The sequence below is a fragment of the Anoplopoma fimbria genome, chromosome 5 (genome assembly GCF_027596085.1).
Source record: "Anoplopoma fimbria isolate UVic2021 breed Golden Eagle Sablefish chromosome 5, Afim_UVic_2022, whole genome shotgun sequence".
Lineage (NCBI taxonomy): Eukaryota > Metazoa > Chordata > Actinopteri > Perciformes > Anoplopomatidae > Anoplopoma > Anoplopoma fimbria.
In genome coordinates, this window is record NC_072453.1 from 2,374,281 (window position 1) to 2,399,489 (window position 25,209).

The window sequence follows — 25,209 nt, forward strand, 5'->3', positions numbered from 1 at the left end:
ACCGGCTCTTTGGTAGGTTGGAAAGGTCCAGGGTGAATTTACGGCGTGGCGGTCTGCGGCGATGACGGCAACCCAACCGACCTGTCTCGAAACACTGACCTCTGTCTCGTTTCGAGAATGCTTTGTGGGTGAAAAATAATTTTGTCGTTTCATCCTCATTCCTATCTATACAACCAGTGAGTTTATGATTACATTTCTTACTAGAGCATTAAGTTCTTCATTAATCTAGCCTCTTAATCTTTCTGTCAAAGTGCACCAGAAATATTACAACATTTTCTTAAAGAGGAGCGGTCAGAGGTCCACCCATCACAGTCTCACAAAATCCTATGGGAAGCAATAGTAAAGTACACCATGATATTTGGGATCAAAGGGCAAAGATTGGAAGGGATATGTACTGTCTCACTTTAGCTTCAGCAAGTTTTTTCAAGACTTTTTTTTCACAATTTTCAAGACTCCTGGAAAAAGTTATTTCTAGTTTGGTTAGATGAACATACGCACGACTCATCAAATGATGGATATGTCATCAAAGATTTTTGGAAAGCAAGCTTTCTTCACAAGTGGAAAAGCGCTTGTTTGACTTCAGAATCATAATGTCTTTTAAATATGTTCAAATATGTAACCAAAGCCTAAAGTAAAATTAATGCAAAATTACTATTCCGTTCACCATCTCGAATACCATGGCTTGCCAATTTCTTGAGAGGTACGGAATGCCTGCCATCCATCAACTCCGGGATTACTTTGCTATAGCAGGGTGTTTTTTGGAGTGGAAAGGCAGCCTTACATAGCGGCTTAGGTGTCTTAAAATGATGATATTACCTACTCAAGAATAGGTGATGTTCTCCAGGCTGAAAAGAGCGAGTTACAATCATTTCGTGAAGTAAAAGAGAGTTTGGGAAATCTAACTTTGATTGTTACTGCAAAAACACAGGTTATAGCCCCATCAGACAATGAAAAAGTACACCTAAGTATATAACATATTGCTACAGTATATCAAACAACAGCTTCAACATCTTAATTTCTTTTTTCTTTTGAGGCTGCAGTGTGATCGTGTTATTATTCTCTTTTTTTCTTGACACATACAATGCCTTCTAAGTACTTATTCAGTGTCATTTATAACACTTAATTGACCCTTCTAGTGCACAAAAATCCTTTGACCCCTAAGTGAAGGCTTTGAGCCTTGAGGAATGAAACCCATTTGACACAATTGTCTGGAAAGCCTGAGTGCTTCAAGAATGGCCATCAGTGCTGATACAGATCTATTTTGAGGGCATCCCCTTTGCCTCAGACTAACAATAGAGTGCTCTTACTGGACCCCAGCATGGCTGGTTTTAGTCCATGGAAGTCAGCCGCCCAATTAGCCACTGCTGAGTTAAGTGCAGAGGCAGGAAATGACTGGATTATAACCTGTAAAACCAGATCAGACTTGCAGTGGAGCTCTGCCTCATTTGTTTGTCTACAGTTTACATCATCATATTTTTAGTTGCAAATATATATTTAAGGTGTCAGTGCTCATTATTCAAGAAAGCTTGAAATTAGTGAAGAGACAAAACTGCAACAAGGGGCGGCAGGTCCAAGTTTGACCATGTAATTATAAATGACTATTACAAGCCAATTACTGGTGAGGCTGAAAGAAAAGCTCACACAGCTAAAACCACTTCAAGTCCCAAACATCACTGGATACATGCATAACATAACACATGCACACTTTATATAGACTCGGTGTTACACAAAGCTACCATCTTTACATGAATCTAATTGTGATAAAAAAATATCTGTTTTGGTATTTAAATCATAAGAAAATTTGTATTTAAACCTCACCTTGAAAACATTTTTATGAAAGTTTGAATTGAGTCACAATAAAAGCTGTGTACATTGCATTGTGTGAAAGTACAAGTTTTGTTTTGTGTCTCAAAACGGTACTGACAAAAACCCCAAAAGCTGTCTTGGACAATTTGGGATTTAATTAAGTTAATATTAATATAGAAGATTTATTAATTCAAGTTGTTTCAAATAACATGTAGTTTTTATCTTGAGACTACAGAACTTGTGTTCTTCTGACTTTAAGTCCTTTGATTCAAAATTATGAGTTGAATGAATGTTCTGTACCGAGTTCACTACACTCTTCAAATTAAGGTTCTAAAGAAAAGTGATCTACAGACTCCCCTCAAATGTTAATTAAAGTGCTAAAATAATCTCAAGACACACCTTCTTTTGTAGTGGGAAGAAAACATTCATGATCTTTCTGTGTTTCTTTAATACTTGGTTTATACTAGTTTTGGGGTTTTACATTTTCAAAACTCATGAGACCAGTTTGAACTCATTATTTAAATTAAGTTAAGGCAATCCTCTTAAAATGACTTAGTGTAGCAGTATGTGTAGGATTTCGGTTAGTGTAGGATATATGGCAAAGTGTGTCCATCTGGTGACAGTATGAAAAGGCTACGATTACGCAAAAACCTGGATGGCGTTTGTATTTACTGAGAGAACATATGTATATGTGTGTGCGTTTATATGAGTGTGTGTCATCTTCATTGGATGTGCATGATGGTGGTGTGTCAGCCGCCCTTTCATATGTAATTCGTGTCATCGCTGCTGTCCTGGTGCGACTGGAGGAGCTTAAGGCAACAGCTGTTCTCTGCTGCTCCGACTGTATCACCTCCCTGTCTCTCTCCGACCCGTCTCTTACCTCTCCTGTTCTGTTAAACTCGGGTCAGAAGACAGCTGAGAGACGTTTCAGTTTAATCATCATGTATTGTCGACGTGTGCAGCACTATGATGTTGACCTTCGATTTTAGAAAGAGAGTTCAAAAGAGAATTATTAAATCTGCAACTGTGGGGTTCAGACTTTTGTTATTCAAGGTTAGCACATCAATAAAGCAACAGATCTCTGTCCGTATGTGTGCGTGTCCTTCGCATATCTCGTGAACGTTTCATCTGATCTTCTTCACACTGCAGGTGCAGTGCTTGGAACCCGAGAGAGAGCAGTGTCGTATTTTGTGAACACATTCAATATTAATAAACTTTGAATAGGCAAGCAAAGGAGCTCTGTGTAGCAGCTGGGGTGGGGCTTCAGGTAGTATGTCCCCCTCGACCTAGTGCTCCGGTATTATGATGAAGTCTTACACAGACAAGCCATTGCAATCAACAAGGCTATTCATGCTTTGCACACACATCAACAAGGGCAATATCATTAACAATAAGGCCTCTTAAGCAACTGCTAATTTACCAACTATACTCAACAACTATTCCCTGAACCAGAATCCACACAGCACGCTCACCTCTCCCTCTCTGACCTTACACATGCACACTTGTGTGGCTGTACAACATTTTACCACATGCAAAGTAAGTTCATCACAAAATATGTTTTGCTTAGTCCCACCCTTGAACGCAGACCAGCTTATCACAGCATAGCATCCACCAGCTCTAACCAGGGTCCCAAAAGACGTTTCTACATAAAAACATATGAAGCTAACATTAGCTAGCACGCTTTTTAATGAATGTAATGTGTGGAAAAAAAGACCTATCCTGCTTTACAGGAACAGTGTTGTTCCTTCAAGGTAGAGTTGATAATCTTGTTATAAAATGTTAATATTTTTGTTGAAATTCTCATTACATCCTAACAGCAATCAATGAATCAAATGTTCTGACAATAAAAGGAAAAAAATCCAATATCCTTTCGCGGGACTGTTACAAGCCCCTCCAATAATTTAATTTGGCCTGGATGTAATGATTGACAAGCTACCTGCCTGCCTCATTGCTCGTCAACGGAGTCTTCAACAAGATGCCAGCTTGACAGCTGTGAGTAGTAACAAACAGCCATGTTCATATTTTTCTTTCATTGTGATATTCTTACATCCATTTTTGGGGGAGTGGCTTTGGAGGTTGGCCAGAAGGGACAGGCTGGCAACTTCTTTGCTTGATTTAGCCACGTTTGTATCTAGTGCTGCTATCTACTTCCATTGGAAGAGTTGGCACCATTGGGCTGGTTTTTTCAGTTGGATAATTTTTCATATCTACCCCTGCTAGTTTTGCAAGATAATTCTAGCTCTTATTTCATTGTCTGCTATCTCGGTCACCAGGGGATGTGGTGGTTCACTTTTACTCCGTGATCGGTAGGCTTTAGCTTCTATCTTTATTTTTTTTAACTGTTTTCGGTGCTGAATCAGCTTGACAACATGGACATTTCCTTTAAAAATTATTTAAAGACCCTTCTGTCTACTTCTCTCTGAAATTGCTTTTATTTTTTATTTTTCCATGAAGTAGATATGGTTCATGCAGGGAGTGCAGTTAGGGACAATGGGCTCGATGGTAGCTCTGACAGCTTGACAAAGTAGCAGCGGGGGGGCTGGGTTTAATGAGGGGTCAATTATGCCTCAATCTAAGCCTGACAAAGACCAGCTAAGGCAAAATTGAACAAAGCACAATTTTATTCAGAATCACCTCAGGCAACATCCGCGCCCTGGTTCATTTTCTGCTGTACTGTTGAGTGAAACACACTAAATCAAAGTATAAAGCCAGCCTGTGCCATTTTTAACTCCTTAACTTTGGCAAAGACGTTATATCTTTTCAGGGAATTATATGAGTTCTCGCTGATTTTTTCTTAGTTTATCTATAAATCTATTTATTGTTTTCCCTGTTCAATAGAATGTTCCTGAAGATAAAGTTCCTGTCTGTCTTGTTGCCTGTGTTTATATTCCTTTTAGTTCTCTGGATGATAACATAAAGACACTAGTAGTCGTACCATGTCTTTATCTGCTACATTCATACCACTGCAAACACCATCTTCCATACCAAAATATACTTTATGTGTGAGAGTTCCTACCAGCAGGGGCATGGCCAGGTCAGCGAAGTAAACAAAGGCCGCCCCAAGTGTGAATCCAATAGCCACGGGCAAGAAAGCGAATGAGCCATACTTCCCAGAATCCTCAGCCATGTCGATCGCCGGTGCCAGCAACGACCAATAGGAAGCAGCCAGCATTACCTGAGGGAGGCAAGGAGAAGGAGAAGAGAGTCAATTAAAAACTGTTAACTGTTAAAAACTCACCGCCTCCATTGGGCCTTAATTAAGAAGCACAGGTATGATCACATTCATTCTTCAGTTGCTTGTATCAGTGATTTAAGAGATTTGCATATTACCTCTACTTAGAATTTTATATCGGGAATGGACAAAATTTATGCGTGGGTCAGACCTGTCTGTCAGACAGGTTTTGTACAGATAGTCTTTAGTATGATGATACCAAATTCAACTAAATAAAAGTAAGCAAACTAAAAAAAATGTTTTATTAGATTATGATTATCATGGCAATTTACTAATTTTTTTTTGTTGTTGTTTTATTTCATTTTAATCTTAATTTTCAAATTCTATTTGGCTCCTTAGATAATTCAGTGAAACAATTCCTCAAACTTCAACAGCTGTTACAATGTTACATTATTTAGTAGGCTATTATATTCTCATGTCCATGTACAGCTTCCATTTAAAAGCACCAGTATGTTGTTTTCGTGGTGTCTAGTGAGGTTAAATTGAATACCCCTTCGCTCACCCTTTCCTTTCCAGGCATGTTGGAGAACTACGGTGGCCTTCATGTAACGTAAAAACTCAAAAGGCTGTCTCTAGAGCCACTGTTTGGTTTGTCTGTTCTGGGATACTGAGAAAACATGGCGATGCAACATGGTGGACTAGATATAAAGGACTCATTACAAGCTATTGAAAACACAACAATTCTTAGTTTCAGGTGGTTATACACTTATGAGAACATATTTATGAAAAATATATTCCATTATGCTAAAAGACGGCCCTTAATCCTACACACCGAACCTTTACGTCGGGGACTGCTTGTACTTTAGCAAGTTTTTCAGCATGTCAAGCCATTCCTCTATTTATGTAAGGCTCTTGAGTTGTTAGCACCTGTGTTAATATTTCAAATTGTTTCAGCTTCCATTACATTTGTTACGATAAATTAGCAGCCAAATTCAGGACTGATGTACATACAGCCTGCGTGTTAAATTATGTAGTAATTGATACAATTCTACGAACAAATGGCGCTTCTGTTAAGATATAACATGATTAATTTACATTTCTGTTGTCTTTAATAAGTTTCTGCATAAATATGTTCACGACATATTGAAGCACGGCACCAATAGCTCCACCTTGTGACTATTAATAAAACACCACCATATCTCTTCACGGCATTATTCAGTTACCGATTGTTGGTGGTATCTTTAGACGCACACAAACACTTCTTGCTGGAATTCTTTCAGAAGCCGGGCCAGCAAGCAGCAGTAGCAGATGCATCAATAACACTCAGGAAATGCAAATATGCTACTTAACCCCGACAGAATGATCCTGTTTTCCATCTTCAGTATGAATGTCTTGATGCTCCAAAACACACTTTCTAAGTAATTTGCCCCAGCGACTCTTTGATTCCACTTTCATGTTAATGACCTACTAGAATTACAGCCTTGCGGCTCTATGCCTCCTACAACCAGTCAAGTTGCCAATTACAATGATGTCTTTTCAAAACGTCCTCAGTTAATCATTTTATAATATTAGAAATGTTTTTGAAATTGTCATAATTTAATTTATAACATGAATTATTAAGTTATTGTCCAAAACATGTTTTTTGGGATCACAGTGACTTTTGACCACCAAATTCTAATCAGTTCATCCTTGAATTCAAGCGCACGGTTGGTCTTAATTTGAATAGATTACATTGAGACATTCCAATCCACGTTCATGAGAATTGGTCGGACGGGAGGTAACAGTGACTTTGACCACCAAAATTTTATCAGAACATCCTTGCGTCCAGGTGGATGCTTGTGCCAAACCTGTAGAATTCCCTCCATGTGTTACTGGATATTACATTTACGAGAATGGACCGGACGGACGGCAACCCGAAAATGTAATGCCTCATCTTTCGCCGGCTCTGAGGAATAAAAACAATCTACTTTTACTTTTACAATTCACTTCATGTGAATAAATGTATTCTCAGTCTGTCCGCCTACAACTTAATCCCTATTTGGCTGCACGAGGCAATAAGCATAGAGAGGGAACAGAGTTATACAGGAAGAAGCAGAAAGCTGAATTCAAAAGACACAATGGATGGAATAGTGGATAAGGAATAATTGTCCTCATTTGGCATTTTCTTCTCTCCAATTGCAACAGAAGTGGGGCAAAGATATCAAAGAGAAGCCAAGAAGAAACTAAACTCAAAACTAGAGTTAGCTAAGATTCTAAATAAATACACTTCAATATGATGTACAACATTACAAGTCCAACAAGACCACTAGGACAGCTTCAGAAATAAACATATAGTCGATTACACGCCTTTCAGAAAGTTTGAAAAATAGAAACCTCCATTACAGTGGCTTCATAACGGTAGAATACGTGGAAGAGTTGGATTGCAAATTATTTTATAAATGTACCAAATAAAGTGTTTTTTTAAACCCAATGAAATGGATCATAAACTATATAATATGGCACACCCCTGTTAGTAACAATATATACATATCCTAGCAAAGGAACCAAACCTTTAGGAATAAAAGTACAATATAATTGAAATAAACAAAATGAATCTAACATTTTTTTTTACATTAGAGGATTGCTGAAATAAAATAAATAGCGTGTGTTATGGGTAACTGTATGTTGCAAAGATTCCCAGAGCAACAGGCGCACACAGCTCCTACATCTCAACAACACGAATGCAGACTCAAATGAGCTGATCGCTTGAAAGGTTGAGTAATGAGTATGTTCTTGCTTGAACTTATCCTTTCGACACGCGTGCATGTTCGTTAACATATATCCTGGAGCATGTTTCACTGACCGCACTGATCACACATCCAGGATTAAAAACCAGTCGATCGGTACCTTAAATTGGGCGGCTGTGGCACATGAGGTAGAGCGCTTTCCCGTTCAAGGTTGGTGGTTCAAACCCCTCTACCGCAACATGCCAAGGTGTCCTTTAACCCCAAGTTGCTCCCCGGAAGGAGCCCACTGCTCCTCCGGGATGGGTTAAATGCAGAGAAATAATTTCCCCGTTGTGGGACTAATAAAGGATTGATTATTATTATTTTTCTAACTGGCAAGAGCTTTACCAGAGAGGAAGGAAGTTGTTGGGTTCGGTCTAAATTCAATCTTAACACATTCTCTAAAGCCCACTGCTGGACACCAACTTAATGAGAGCACTGGTTTGAGAGGCCTTCTTATGGTTAGTAGAAGAAGCTGCCTGTTTAATAAATGAAAATTGGCTTCCAATTTATACTTTTCCACTCTACTAAACCTCACTTCCAATGCAGGGACTCAATGGCTCTCGACTCATCTCCCTTTTGGTACCAGGTCCTATTTCCATTTCCATGGGTGATATTAACATCATCTTCAACGGGACACTGCACTGCACTAGTTTTTGGGCAAATTACTTTTTTGAGTCAAAACGCATTGAGAAAATATTAGGTGAAGAAAACAACATAAAAAATGCCACGCCATGCCAAGAAACTCAAAGTACTACTATATGAAAATTGCCATGGCAAGGTTTAAGAACAATCCACATTTACATATTATGTTGGTATGAGAGTAGCATAGTGTACTTTTCGTAGCAAGTGTGCAGTTAAGCTACCGAGATAGAGAGACGGTGCTCAGAGCAGATCAGTCGTTGGGGTGAGGAAATTAGCGATAAAGTTGTCTCGCGTTAAATTAACATTAACTACAGTGCTAAATGTACAGTGTTGTAGACACACATGCATACTTTTTTGCATGCATTCATTGATTTTGATGCTGGTATGTTTTAAGGTTGTACTGCTAAATATCAGGGGCAACGGTGCAACCAAGGTTAATGTTTAGTCACATCATTTAGTCAAAGTTTAACATTTCTTTGATCATATATACAACGAAAACAGTGGCACTCTGGAGCTATGTGTACATGTATTTGTATTAACTTGCAAACGTGTTAGAGAACTTGCTCATACCTAGCCAAATAATCATAATCATGGAAAAGAACACTATTTAGGGGATTATCTTTAACTTCAACACCGGCTTCATGTTCCCTTACCGTGGTCTACCAATCAAGGGTGCATTGCTGCAATCGGGAAAATGTACTTCAGTGCAAATTGAGTCAAGCTGGGGAGCCGACTACATGTTAATTAACAACAATCCAGAGGGCACAGAAGATGAGCATCTTGACACACTGCTGTTACAGCTGCCAAGCCTCAAAGGTGCACAAAATGTAAATGCATGAAAACAACTTTCTGTGTGCTCCGTATGAGAAAATGTGTGTTCTGTCTCTGAACAGATTGATTAACCAATGAAATTCTAGGATATCATTAATCCTATCAAGAAATGTGACTAGAAATTGAAAATTATGACATCAAACGATTATGACATCAAAACATCTCCTGATTGTAGTATTTTCAACAGGCCCTATTATGCTATTTTCCAGGTGCATATTTTTATCTCAAGTTACAGTTACAACATGTTTACATGCGTTAATGCTCATAATCCGCCTTGTTTTTCTCATCCTGGCTGTCCTGCAGCACCTCTTCTCACCCTCTCTCTGAAACGCTCCGTTGTAGCGCTTGCTCCTCCCTCCAGAAAGCAAAGTCTGCTCTGATTGGTCAGCTAGCCCGCTCTGTTGTGATTGGCCACGTTTCACATTTCAAAAAACTCTCCTTCCAGAGAATGACAAATGAACAATAGCTCACGGTGGGGTTCAAACCTGGGTGACAGACTGCTGTCTTAACCACTACACCATGGTTGATGTGAGCTTCAGCTCTATCTTTTTCTTTAATGTTTGAGGGCGGGCCAAACTAGCGGGAGAGTTGACCGTGACTTCCATTACATTGTGACCTCATAAAGTTAAGGAAATCTATCCATCCATCCATTTTCCTCCGCTTATCCGGGGCCGGGTCGCGGGGGCAGCAAGCTAAGGAGGGTCCTCCAGACGTCCTTCTCCCCAGCAACACTTTCCAGCTCCTCCTGGGGAACCCCGAGGCGTTCCCAGGCCAGACGAGATATATAATCTCTCCAGCGTGTTCTGGCCTCTTACCAGTTGGACGTGCCTGGAAAACCTCTAAAGGGAGGCGTCCAGGAGGCATCCTGATCAGATGCCCGAGCCACCTCAGCTGGCCCCTTTCGAAGCGAAGGAGCAGCGGCTCTACTCCGAGCTCCCTCCAGATGTCTGAGCTCCTCACCCTATCTCTAAGGCTGAGCCCAGCCACCCTACGAAGGAAGCTCATTTCAGCCGCTTGTATCCGCGATCTCATTCTTTAAGTATTGAACACGTCACCATTTTACTCAGTAAATATATTTCTAAAGGTGCTATTGACGTGAAATTTTCACCAGATGTCGGTAACAACCCAAGTAATCCATACATACAAAGAAAACAAAACAAATAAGTTCAGAAATTAAGTTATGTAATAAAATGGAATGACACAGGGAAAAAGTATTGAACACGCTTTATTTAATACTTCGTACAAAAGCCTTTGTTGGTAATGACAGATTCAAGACGCCTCCTGTATGGAGAAACTAGTTGCATGCATTGCTCAGGTGTGATTTTGGCCCATTCTTCAACACAAACAGTCTTCAAATCTTGAAGGTTCCTTGGGCCTCTTCTATGAACTCTGATCTTTAGTTCTTTCCATAGATTTTCTATTGGATTCAAGTCAGGTGATTGGCTGGGCCATTCTAGCAGCTTTATTTTCTTTCTCTGAAACCAATTGAGAGTTTCCTCGGCTGTGTGTTTGGGATCATTGTCTTGCTGAAATGTCCACCCTCATTTCATCTTCATCATCCTGGTAGATGGCAGCAGATTTTTATCAAGAATGTCTCGGTAAATTTTCCATTCATCCTTCCTTCAATTATATGAAGTTTGCCAGTGCCATATGTTGAAAAACAGCCCCACACCATGATGTTCCCACCTCCAAACTTCCCTGTTGGTATGGTGTTTTTGGGGTGATGTGCAGTGCCTTTTGACCTTGACAATTTTGATCTCATCTGACCAGACTATATTCTCCCAGTATTTCACAGGGTGTCTAAATGTTGTGCAGCAAACTTTAAACGAGCTTCAACATGCTTTTTCTTCAGCAATGGAGTCTTGCGTGGTGAGCGTGCATACAGGCCACGGCGGTTGAGTGCATTACTTATTGTTTTCTTTGAAACAATTGTACCTGCTAATTCCAGGTCTTTCTGAAGCTCTGCACAAGTGGTCCTTGGCTCTTGGACAATTCTTCTGATAATTCTTTTCACTCCTCTGTCGGAAATTTTGCAAGGAGCACCTGGTCGTGGCCGGTTTATGGTGAAATGATGTTCTTTCCACTTCCGGATTATGGCCCCAACAGTGCTCACTGGAACATTCAGAAGTTTAGAAATCCTTCTGTAACCAATGCCATCAGTATGTTTTGCAACAATAAGGTTGCGAAGGTCTTGAGAGAGCTCTTTGCTTTTACCCATCATGAGATGTTTCTTGTGTGACACCTTGGTAATGAGACACCTTTTTATAGGCCATCAGTTGGGACTGAACCAGCTGATAATAATTTGCACTGACAAGGGGCAGGATTGCTTTCTAATTACTGATAGATCTCAGCTGGTGTCTTGGCCTTTTTGGGACTCCCTTTCTTCATGTGTTCAAAACTTTTCCCTGTGTCATTCAATTTTATTACACATAACTTAATTTCTGAATTCATTTGTTTGGTTTTCTTTGTATGTATGGATTACTTGGGTTGTTACCGACATCTGGTGAAAGTTTCATGTCAATAGCACCTTTAGAAATATATTTACTGAGAAGAATGGTGACGTGTTAAATACTTATTTTACCCGCTGTATATATACATAGAGAGAGAGAGAGAGAGAGAGAGAGAGAGAGAGAGAGAGAGAGAGAAAGAAGAGAGAAGAGAAAAAACATTGGTGGAACTGAACTTTTAAGTAACTGCACTTATTTGCCCTCTTGCCGAAAGTTTGAAGAGAAGATCAATACCACTCAAATGTCTGTACTTAGCTTAATAACTGGAGTCAAGGGTAAACAACCTGCTCTTTCTGACGGATTAAAAAAATTTGCCTCCCAGACAAGAAATCTATCTAACGCTCATGTGAAGAGAGTTTGCACCAGAGATAGTCATGCTGTGTTTATAATTCAATTTTTGCAAAAGTAGGCTATAAGAAAATTGTCAGACTGAGGCACATACGCTGTTATATGCATCATGCTACTTCAGCTTGCTTTAGGAAAAAAACGATGTGGTTCTATTTTTAGGGAGTCACAAAGTTGTTGTAAATACATGTTTTTTAAAATTGCACATTTCGCTAGTTGTTCTAGTGGTTAAGACTCGCTAACTACAATTTTCCACAAAACACAATCATTTTAAGCTTCTGGTACAATAGTTGAACATTTCCCATCTGAAGAAGACACAAAACCCTGTTGCAAATGCTACAATACAATACAACAATCCCAAAATTTGTTTCATTTATCATACAACAAAAAGATTTTCCTTTTCATTTCCTGACTTTATATCAACCACGCTACACTTATTGTCCTGACTATTGGAAGTGGACAAAGAAATACAATTACTCGCTTTGCACGAAAACGGTAAATACAAATAATGAAAGATAATTGGTTTTTTTCTTGTAAGTGACTTATTGAAAAATCAGCTCAGAAGCCTCTCAATGTAACTAAAAGACCAAACAGCGAAGAAAATAAATAAAGGACTGAGAGTGTATTGTCAGGCATGGGGTCTTTTTTTGCTCCAAGGACATAAGGAATAGAATAACAATATGGCTGAAATAGAAAAGCACTTTGGTGTTTCATCACACAAATATGGGTGACTCTGTGATAAACACTGTAGGGTTCAAAGCGGCAATAGGCAATTTCACATGCCGACTGCTCCAAAGGGCAGCGAGGGAGAACGGTTTGAAATATTTAAAATTCAACACCCAGAAATGCTACAACAACATGGCTTCACTTAACCCCAGACACAACACTCATACCAATTATGCTGATCTGTGTAACAAGAGGGCAAAGAGAGACAAAAAATTGAATTTGTCTGAGGCCAGCTCTCTGTTAATACAGCCCTCCAGCTGTTATTCAAAAGATAATTTTGTAAGGATGCGTGTAGATGCTCTTATCAGACTATCTGAGGATTTCAAGGTCAATGATTAAATCGTATTTAATTAAGCTGAATAGTGCAATAGTTAATTTGTTTATATCTCCCTTATTTTCCTGTGAATGTATTACCAATATCCTTTCTTCCTCTTTTTACCTTACACCATCAGCAAAGGACTGTTCTTTCAAAAAAAAAAAAATCTTTCTCTAATTTGCATTTGCAACAGCCGAAACCCCGGGTCCATTTCACAATCTCCAGTCTCACTCATTAAGTCCCAATTTAAGATTTCGAGGCTTTTGAAACACCTGTCTAACACTGATGCCAGCACCCAATTACTGCTTTGTTATCGCACTCAGGGCCAAATACAAAGCCTTTTGCAGCTAGGTTTAGATGGAGATACAGAGCATTGACCCCCAGAAATATCTCCTATTAAATATGAACATGTGAACAGAGCTGCAGTTCTAATGCACATTGCATGCATTAGCATGCGTATTTAGGGGAAGGCTCAGGCAAAAACTACATTGGTAAATAGGCATTGTTTTCTTCCTTGGTGCTATTTTTTACTTTATTTCAACATCTGACCTTCTTGTTTAAGACAAAAAGTGTCCAAGTGAACTGCGCCGTTAAGCTCTTGTAAGCTTAGGCACTTCCATGGGTATCTCAAGCCATAAATAATATCTAAGACAGCACACACAGAAAAACACAGGATCCTCCTCAGGCCTGAATTCGTGTTGCACTGTACATCTAAAAAACAATGGTAATGAGAAAAAGTCATGGAGGAAAAATCTCGAACTCTTTTTTTTTTCTTTTTTAGGCACAGCCGCAGCAGCGTTTTTGGTACAAACTGAAATATTTAAAACGTGGCCATACACTCTCTCTACTGTTCATGCATTAATAACAACTCAAATAGATACAAAACTAAGGAAAAAGTAAATGAACTCAAAAAGGTCACTAAAACCACCAACTGCCGAACTTTGCACACAGCTGAAAATGCAATACACACATTATTAATAAACATAAGTTTAATCACAGAAATAGTATGAGAACTATTATGAACAAGCTCTAACTAAATCAATCCTGACCTTGAACAGCAAATTTTAGTGCCCTTTGTGTTTCACTGGGTTTAATGTACTTTGACAGCCCCAGATGGCTAAAAGCGGTAAAGGATACATTTCCAATAACTGATATTTCTGCAAAAATAGGTTTAAAATACAGTTTTGTTGTTGTTGTTCTTTTTTTATTACATTTTTTTATGAAAGATGTATCCGCGGGACTTTTACCAATAGATATTCCTCCTTGCAACAAACATAATTAATAATTCTTCCTTTTTAATTATCCTTGTGTAAGATAAACAGGAAGACAGACAAAGTTGTAGCTTAATTAAATTGCTCTTGACAGAATCTCAAAATGCTTTCATCATTAAGGACTCTCCTCCTGGCTGCTCTGATCTTATAACACCTGAGGGCAATCATCTAGATGCATGTCGCAGTGTAATCAATCCTGCAATCAGTGATTGCCCTGCTGAGTTCGGAGGTTCCATGCAAGAAATTAACGTCAATATTAGGAGCCAGCAGTGAGTCATTTAATGGTTTCATAACTATAGTTTAATATACAGTGGTCTGTACATGTGATGAACAAGGTCCCTGTGTTCCTAGAAGGTTACTGCAGAATATATAACTGTCGAAATCGTTACCTGCCCATTAAAAATGAACTAACTAGGTAACTTTTGCTGCGTAATGTTCACGTTTTGTGTAAGTACTCGCTTAAAACACAGCATTTTGAAAAAATATATAGACCTGCAAATTAATCACACAAAAAAAAAAAGCCCCTGGTGTGTAAGGGCCTTTAGTGTTGTAAAACTGTTTGTAATTGTCATAAGAGATAACCTACAAGTTTGCTAGTATCTTTTGAAATGTATCAATTATTTGATTCTTTACAAAAACCTGTATGTGTAGATTATATAGAGCAGAAAGAAAGCGTAATCCATCCCACCAAAAGCTACAAGTTCTACTTTGGAGATATGGAAGCACTGGTCTATGTGTTTAGCATGTATTGAATTGTTATCTTGGACCAACAGTCTCATATAAACTAAATTAAATTACTTAATTACTGGAAGCGCACAAATTGAAAATGAGCTTGAGAATGGAGCTGATGAGTTCTGTCCCTTTGCTGTGTAAAGCACAAATAAATAGCTATAGTCTCTCCCAAAGGAGATGCATTGCCTTTTTGAGTGCTTGGGTTCTTCCATTTTCTACAATAACTGCAGTATTTTTACGCAAGCTGTGGTTTAGTGGCTTTATCGTATAATCACAGCCTCATGGCAAATTGAGAAATGAGAGGGATGAAGATAGTTTGTGATTGATTGTGAAGATAAAGACGGGCATTAAACACACTTGATTAGTGCCCTGCATGAAAAATTAGCATTAACTGGCCCCACGAAGCACTTGGCTGGTGAGGCTTCATTACAGTAGTAAGACTGACTTTATTGTGCATGTTTCATCTCATTATCTATACCGTTTCTCTGTCCATACTAGGACGGCTGTGGCTCAGTGGAGAGCAGGGTCGTCCCCCAATCAGAGGATCAGCGGTTCGATCCCCGAACCGCCGATCCATGTCGATGTGTCCTTGGGCAAGACACTTAACCCCAAATTGCTCCCGCAGGCTGTTCCTGCGGTGTATAATAATAATAATAATAATAATTAAATTAGTCCCGCAGGCTGTTCCTGCGGTGTATGCATGTGTATGAATGTTAGTTAGGGTCCTGATGGTCAGGTGGCACCTTGCATGGTAGCTCCTGTCATCAGTGTATGAATGGGTGTGATTGGGTGAATGATTAGTAATGTAAAAGCGCTTTGAGTGGTCGGAAGACTAGAAAAGCGCTCTACAAGTACAGTCCATTTACCATACTTAATATCTTTCCAGATAGAGATTAGACAAAATTGAGCCTTGAGTGGGTTCTGCGTAGATTTTCCTATCAACGTGTTTCATCTTCTTTAATGGCCTGTATCCTCCAGAGTAATCAGTAATCTATTTCCATTCATTATCTATTGTGAGACATTTATTTCATAAATTAGTTGTTCAATTTAACCCTAATTTCTCACACAGCCCACATTGTCGGCTTACATTTTAAAATGATCTTTCCCCTTTAGTTAACATGCTCGCTAGCTGATTCACCACATAGCACATTTCACATTGTATGTATTTGACACATTATTGGACTTGTTCGGCAAATTAATGGATTTTGATTGCTTATGATGTGGTCAAGATTGTTTCTATCTACATATTACATGGGAATTAGAGCTGTTATTTTCTGTTCTGTCAGCAAATTAGATGCACTGCAACTCGTTGAGTCGTAGTGAATAGTGCCACACTTAATTGAACACTTGGGGGAAATAGTGCAACTAATGCTCGAAACACACATCAAGACTTGGCTTTCAATACATTTAAAACATATCCCAAACTGCGGTTACATTAGATACAATGCAGAGAAGCAGAAACATAATGTACATAGCAGGCGGCAACCTCCGGTTCTAAAGAGTAAAACCATCACGAAAGTGTCTTAAACTTGCATTTCTTTCTACTGGCCATAAGAAGTAGACTCTACTAGACTCTGCTAGACTCTATTCATTACTCTAATGACCCTACTTCTCATTTGATTTATTGCTTCAGTAAACATTGTTAACCTGTGATTGACAGGTTGCTACCAGAGCCGTAAAAGACGTCTCTTCATCACTCCTCCACCATCAAAATATGTTCACTTCCGTTCCCTGTTTGCAAAAAGCTTAGATGGCGACGGCCGTAATCCAAGATGGTGACGGACATAACGCTGAACTCAAGGCTTCAAAAAGTCCACATACCAATGGCTGACATCAAGTTGACTACATCCACTTCCTTTATACAGTCTATGATACTAAGCAGTGTGCATCCAATAAGACATCCAGTATTCTAACACTACAGTGGTTTCTACCAAGCACAGTAGCATGGCTAGACAGAATCGTAGAAGCCAATATCAATTAAACCCTGGGAGACTTCCAATACATTTGGGATTCTGCTCAAAACAACTCAAATCCTGAAGAACAATGCTTTGCCTGCCTCTCCATTCTAAAATACAGCAAAAAAAATAAACAAAAGCTTTCAACAATCTGAGACAAATTAACAGACTGTTCTCTGACACAAGCAGCCTGAGAAGGAGGCAATCACCTGTGGCTTTTGAGGCACAGATCAGATAATCCATGTTCCTTTGGAGATTTGGGGGAAAACAGGAAGCGCTGTTCACTCTGCATGTTAAAAGGCCTTCCACTAATCCTCAGCCAGGAGAAAGCTTGATATTGTTATTCTAAAGTGCTATGAAGCAGATTCATAAAAGCCCAAAATACAATCACAGAAGAAAACTGCAATTGTTCTAGTCTCAATGGAATATTGATGCAGGATGAACATACAGTATGATATTAGCTATAATGCCAACCACAAATGTTACTTTTGCGCTAGCAAGTCACACAATACGTAAATGCTTAAGATAATTAACAGTGTCATCAAGGCTTCCAAAACCAGCCTGTGTCAGTATTATGTAAATGCTGCAGTTCAAAAAGGATAATTAAGTAAAGAAACAAGGTAATAATATGCTATTACTTGCCCCCTGTGAGAAAAGACATATGCTAGTGCATGTTTTGGGTTTCCAAAGTTAGACTTAACAATGGGCAAACAAAATGTCTTTCCCTGGAAAGGTCACAAAAAAAGTACTTATAGGTATTCTAAGCATTTGGCTGAGACCCTTTACTGAATGCTAATTGAGAATTCAGTTTAGTTGTAAGGGAACGCAATTCTGCAGGAGACAGGGTCGGTGCACAACAGTGGATAAGCTTTTAATTCAATTGAGGATTAAAAAGTCACAATGTGAGACTTTACAAAAACTATTCCAAAGACCCTAGAGGCACATTGTCTAATTTAAAATTGCTAGTTGTGTTGACAACATTACAAAGGAAATACAAACTTTGCAGATGCAACACATATATGGAAGTATCTAACCATATATAAGCTACTTTTTTTCTGTATGAATGACTATAAAGAGAGTCCATATTCTCAATGACAGTCTTGTTTGCTTATGTAGGTCATATAGCGGCTTCAGTACTTCATTGAAACATGTTCCAAGCATTGCCAAGTAGCATTCTTACAGTTTCACACATCAAACTTGCAAAGTACACTTCTACTAGCACCCAAACATCTCCTCTAGGGAGATGTACCTAGGGATTACATGCCTCTCTAAAGTGCATGTCCAGATGAGTAATAGTACAGGGATGGAGGAAGATCTCTCATTCTTTTTCTTGTCAAGATATTCTCTGACAATTATTCTTGCCCCACAAATGCACTCCTCTGACCTTTAGACTGCCAGTTGCCAGCAAGCCTTTACACCTCGGCGTGAAGGTGCCAACATGAGAGAATAAAGAGTTATTCCACAGACGGAAAAGATGAACAGAGATAGCAGGCTCCAAAGGCCACGGTGCCTTTCTCATAGCACTGTGCTCTCGCTGGCGAGGATACAATTTGGAGTTTAACCATGCGTGTATATATCTGATTATTAACTTGATTCAAGCATAAAATAATGTTTCACAATTGAAAAGCAAAGGTCTGAACATGATGACAGGGACAATATTGGTTTTCTTATTCCTTATGCCAACAGTTGATAATAAGAAGGGTGACCATGAGTCAATTAGTTTGATTTGCACTCAGCCATGTGAAGAAATACACATATCCTGCTCATTCATGCAGGAGTAATATGAATATTTTATGCAGAAATGTTTGACTTCATTATTATTGTGCTCATACTGCACTGCACGGAAAATTGCGAGATTACATCTATTTTAATTAACCAAATGAGACCAAAATTCAGCAATGAATACACTAATATTGCACAGAATAATAAATCATCAATCGTCATATCATTGCACGCGCAGTTAGTCATTTATCTTACTTAACACAAGAAATAAAGGAAAAAAACAAAAGTAGTAAACGTAATTAGCAAGCAATGTGACTTGCTGAGATGATAATAAGCATCTCGAGCCCCACAATTTATACTCCTCCCTATCCAACCCTTCATGTAAAGGGCACTACACCTGTAGGAAAACACAGATTTGTTCTCAACAGTCCCCTGCTTATGCTTCCTGCATTCCTTCTTTCATCACCCTCTCGACTCAATTCAGCCACAGCTTTTGCACTTATATATCCTCTTAGCCACTCAAATCTGACTGGCAAATTTGATCATTTCGATGCAGTGGGAGGCACTTGTCTATACACGTGCCTAGCAAGGATGAGCAGCACCTTAATAAATAAATAAGGTTTCGTTAGGCTCAATTCATTCCAGTTCTTCTTGGGGAACATCAGGGGCTGATAACACCGAGGCTGCAGGCTGCTTTTTAAACCAGAAGTAACACAATAACATGAAATTAAGGAAAAGTTATCACATTCCCGATACACTCAAATATTTATATTCTGTGTGCAACCATGTCTTTATAAACAGACAGAAAAAACCACACGCCACTCTTACAAATTATTCCTGACAGGTACTGTCTACCCCTCAGGATGCTCATTCACCGATCACACACACAACACGCGTCTGGCAGCTGCATGGCAACAGAACTACTGCCCATATTGACGAATGATTGGACCTCTGTTACAGCTTCCTCAAGCTTGTTTTCAATCACCGCGCACAGAATGCCCGAAAATCACAGAAGAAGGTGTGGGCTGAATTCTGTGAAATATAACCCCCAAAGAAAAACGCAAAAGGTATAATTGCATAAAATGATGTTTGTTGGCCTCTCTTTTGCAATAGCTTGCAAGCATTTGAGATTTGCCCATGTCATTTGTTTTGTTTCAGCACATGGACTACAAATATCAAAATCTCAGCTTCATCCATATGGGTGGGCAGTCACCCAGGTGGAGCCAGAGAATAACATGAATTGTGTGAATGTGCCTCCATATTTACATTCCTTATCCATTGATTTTCAACACATCAATGGTCCTGGCTACTGTTAATGGGTATCTTTTGTATTTTTCAACACGCACCATATTTTCCAATGTTTTTGTGTCCATGTGACCCATGGTGACAAGAAATTGGTCCAGTATTGATTACCTTGTATGGAAGCTGGATTTGCTGGATGTCACAAGAGGATCACATATCCCACAAAAAATCCATCATCAGGCTTCAAGTAAAGTGTTTGTGTCCGATAGTGACCAGACAAATCACCTTCCTGTGAGGAGCTACTGGCCACTACGGGCGTAGCCAGTCGGTAATTGTGTGTGAGGTGACACGGAGATGACAGTTCTAAACATCAATGGCGACTCCTAAAAAGTCTAGCGTAGAAGCTGCAATATCATCAATTATATAAGAACTGGAGAGTATTTCATTGATTGAAACACGAGCAAAGGGCGACACTGAAGGCGTTTTCACTCTTCTCCCAATTGGCTTCAGCAAAGAGTTTGATTGTCATTGAGTTTGTTCATCCATTTGTAAGTGTCAGTCCTTTTCCAAACAGGTTGATTCCGAACCTTTTCCAGACAGCTTCTCCGATGGTTCTGTGTAACAAACCATCTGGCGGGTCTGGCTACAGGACTGATGGAGTATGCTGCAGAGAGTAGACTGCTATACAGGCTGCTAGGTAATCGTTCGGGGCAATTCTGCACCGTCAATGTAGGTCCACTAAAAGTGCTTGTTTTTGCCACAGACAGGCTAATATTGTAATTATAGGTTTCTGCCATAATAATGGAAGGACCCTACAGAACACCTGTCACCAAATCCGTTCTGTCTGTTCGCCTGGTCTTGTTCCAGAAGTCGCATCCACGTTCTCGAAATCAGCTAAACATTCAGAAAAAACTAAGCTTTAAATGAAAGTTATTGAGCAAATTAAGTTTTAAAATGGTTATGAGTTAATTCCAAAAGGCAGAGACTTTTTTGAGCCATATAGCTACACCATCAATCATCATGCATGTGTTACCACCAGTGGTATTTAGAATCGAAGTACATTTACCCAAGCACTCCACTTACTTACGACTTTGAGTAACTTGTACCTTACTTGAGTTTGTCCATTTTATATTACTTTATACTTGTACCATAGTGTACTTCCCTACATTTCAGAGGAAAATACTGTACTTTTATCTTCACTACGAGTTTGTAGTTATTTACAGATACAAACATTAAAATCCTTGTGCATTGTTCCATCAATTTATATAATATTTTGTACTGAAAGTACATTTTGATGATAGTACGTTTATACTTTATACTCCTATCTCCAGGCCATGGTCAAGCCCTACACCCCCGCCCAACCACTTCGCTCTGCTGCCTCGGGGCGACTGGTTGCCCCGTCGCTCAGAGGTCCCTGCGGCCGATCCACCCGGTCACAGCTTTTTTCTGTCCTGGCCCCACAGTGGTGGAATGAACTCCCCACTGACGTCAGGACAGCAGAGTCGCTGCCCATCTTTCGGCGCAGGCTAAATGACTGTAATGTAATGTAATGTAAAATACTTTTAATAGAGTAAAGTTTTGAATGCAGGACTTGAAATAGAGTTTGTCAAAACTGTGGTATTGCTTATTTTACTCAAGTAAATTATCTGAGCTCCTCATCCTCCACTGACTGACTACCACCTACATGTATTGAGACCAAGGTGTTAACTAATATAGAGTCTTCATCCACTGTTTTCAGTGACCAATGATTTTATTAATGGAGCTGTTCATAACACTGACAAGTGAACTGCTCGTTTGTTTTATCGTGTGGCATGAAAATGATGAATATACGGGTATTAGAGCTTTGAAGGGTAATAAACACAGCGTTGTGGCATCTCTTACCATTATTTCTTATGCATATTAAACATGAATTACAAGAACTAATTTTGTCCAGAGGTTTCTGGGTGAAGTTATGGTGTGCTTAATCCTGGAGCAGACAGAACTCCTGTCCTAGGGTAGTAATACATCTGAATAGAGCAAATAAACATTTTTTTTCTCCGAGAACTTTGGCTGAGTTAAGACCCATTTATTACTCCGAGACAGTTAATAAAAAGCCTTCAAATTCTTTGGAGCTTCTTTTTTTTTCTGATAATGGTCTTAACATTTCTTGAGGTGTGTTTCTGGTCTGTTCAGAAATCTCAAAATATACAACATAAGCTGCATTGCTATTTCTCCCAATATTTTTTTAAGGAAACATAATATGGCCCACATTATGTTCAATGGCAACAGTGTGTTCCAATACAGCAAGAAGTGTGACATCAGCCAATTAAACTTTTTGTAAATGATTGATTGCATTGTATTTGTGACAGTCAGCTGGAGTTGCCCTCATAAACTGTCTGTGGAGGAATAACTGTTGCCTTATATCAACTGAGCCTTTAAAAACAAAAACGACATTATTTCAAATATTCCCAGAAACTAACTCAAGGAATCAGAAGACCGGGCTTATACAGTCAGGTCCATAAATATTTGGACATTGACACAATTTTCATCATTTTGGCTCTGTACACAACCACAATGGATTTGAAATGAAACAATCAAGATGTGCTTTGAGTGCAGACTTTCAGCTTTAATTTGTTCAAATCCATTGTGGTTGTGTACAGAGCCAAAATGATGAAAATTGTGTAAATTTCCAAATATTTATGGACCTGACTGTATGTTGCACATTAAGATAATTGCTTTCCTCTAACACTTCGGTGCAAGAATAAACATCGCCATCACCTTAAACATGCCAACAAGTGAGGTCGGACTGGAAGGATAAGAAGAAGAGATTCAAAGAGATAAATTGTTGCTACTCCTTGCCAAACTCTGTGTTCCAGGACATAACAACCTGATTTTCTGCCGTGACAAAGACTGTAAGGCATGCCTGTGTGTGTCCATCTCTATCTGTGTGTGTTTGCATGTGTTGGATTCCGGCCATGTGAGTAAGTGGGGCGGCAGATGCAAAGCATGGGAACAGGATGCCATCTGAATTACATGACATGCAAAAAGAATGACACATGCAGGTCATGAGACACCCACCGAGCCCCATACACACAGCACAAGCCCACACACCATTCATTTTTTAATGTTAGGCTGGGTTGCACCAAAAAGGATTGATTTAGTACAAGATAAGTTCTGATCGGAGTCAAGTCAAAATTTTAAATCGCAATGAGCAAATCAGATCAGATTTAAATTGAAGATGAGCTCTGATGCCCAATCAAAAACTCGTAAATCTAAGTCTAAACCGAAATTAAATGGAACTTAATCAATATGGAAATACTTGCTTAGCCAAATCAAACGAATCAATTTGCATGCTGTCGAGACCTAGTAAGGAGACTATAAAAAAGGGGTTAAAACCATTTAAGCTACTTTATATTCCTTAACAAAATATTATATTGTTTGTACATTAGCTAGCTAAAAGTCAGTTAGTTGGCCTAATGTTACTTATGATTGTTGGCAGAAAACTTGTTAATCAAATAGATAGAGCAATATGGCTAAATAATACAAGATAAAAAAAAGCAGACATATGCACAGTAAGGACAAAACATTTTTTCAAAATACTCGGCTGCAAGTGTTTGGCATCAAAACATATCGGCAGCAATGCTAATTTGCGACAGTTGCAATACTTGTTCTATATAAAAGGTTCGAATAGATTCAGACATGCAGAGGATCAACTACTAGGGTCCTATTGACCCAAAGCAGCGTCTGGCAGTGTGTCTGAGGTAAATTGTCGTAAAGCCTTAACTACAGTCGGTTATATTATTTAGTTTCCTTTTAGCAAAATCCTTAAACAGTTAAGCAGTGTATATATTTAGAGGCTTTTATTGTGAAAGCACGAAATGAGTGGATCTGGTATGTGCTGCCTTTGTCAAGGTTAAAAAAGTAATTAAGTTTGTCGTCTTATGACTAAGCAGCCTATGTGCTGTGGTGCAATATAGTGTAAAGAGACAAAGACGACCTTGCTCCAGGAAAAATAATTACATTGCTTTTTCGCCTCATCATATTTGCATTCTGGATTAAAGTACTCAAGACAAAAATGGCAATTTGAAAAAATATATTTAGTTGCATTATTCGCATCAAAGTAGAACAAAAAAGGTTTGTTAAAATGTTAAACCTCGTCAAGTGTAGGTTTAAAGTTCATACTAGATCACATTAAAAGGTTTAAATTGAATCTAGATTTAGAGTTGAAACTAGAATGTTTTAAATGTAATTATTTTTGTATTTTAGTTTCGTGCACCATAATTTAAAGTTAACCATGATTTAATCGGGTTTAAAATGAATCCTTGTCGGTGTAACCCAGCCTTGGACTTAAAAGTATTTTGCAGGACCTGAACATGTGTATATTGTGGAGGTGTAACTGGAATGCCAATGTGCTATTGTGTGAACACATAATGTGTGAAACATAGTGGTGTGATATAAATTATATTCTAATACAGAGTGTATACTAGAGTGCGTCATACCAGCACTGTGTGAGAAAGTCTATTTCACGCTGGGATTTTTCAATTCTGGATGTACGCGACCGACCACTCTCACTTTTTAACCGAGTCCATTGTTCATCTCACTAACAATTACTCTGTCATCACATCACAGTCTCTCTGAGAAGGCAACATCTTTATGAGTCACCTCGAGATTTTTACTATCCAAAATGCCATTTCAACACTCATTCAACCTATTTAGTACACAGATATAGCAGCAAATGTCATTGCGAATGTGACCAATACCATAATACAATTTTTATGGTCTTCATTCTTGGAAATCAACTTTAATATAACATGTTGAAATTGCAAATTCAGGGTATTGATACATTTTCACCACTTAGAAATGTAGTAAGAGTATCTTACTTGTGAACGCTGATCAATTAATTAACAAAAAAACCACGCTGTGAATGAAATAGTCCCCTTGGTTCAATCATCAGATTTAGATTAATTCATTCAATTTTCAATATTGGATGAATTCTGCAACTATGGCATGCTGTTTTGTTCAACAAATTATTTGGGAGTCAATAACCATGACCCAGATTTGATGGAGGCCATGACCACGCCTACTTTGGAGACAAGAAGTGTACACCATTTTCATAAAATTAGCTCAACTTTAATGATGGCCATGACATAAATTATGTTGTTAAATTATCCAGGAGACTGTATCAATAAAATAAA

At 38.8% G+C, this 25,209-nt stretch overlaps 1 protein-coding gene across 2 annotated transcripts in view; it reads right to left on the minus strand.

Annotated features, from left to right (window-relative positions):
- The window catches only part of LOC129091468 (zinc transporter ZIP11-like), a 108,711-nt gene that overhangs the window by 76,952 nt on the left and 6,550 nt on the right, over positions 1-25,209 (minus strand). For both annotated transcript variants that reach the window (XM_054599103.1, XM_054599102.1), the window contains exon 4: positions 4,823-4,981. In XM_054599103.1, coding sequence (XP_054455078.1) covers positions 4,823-4,981 — 159 coding nt within the window. The remainder of the gene's footprint in view (positions 1-4,822; positions 4,982-25,209) is intronic.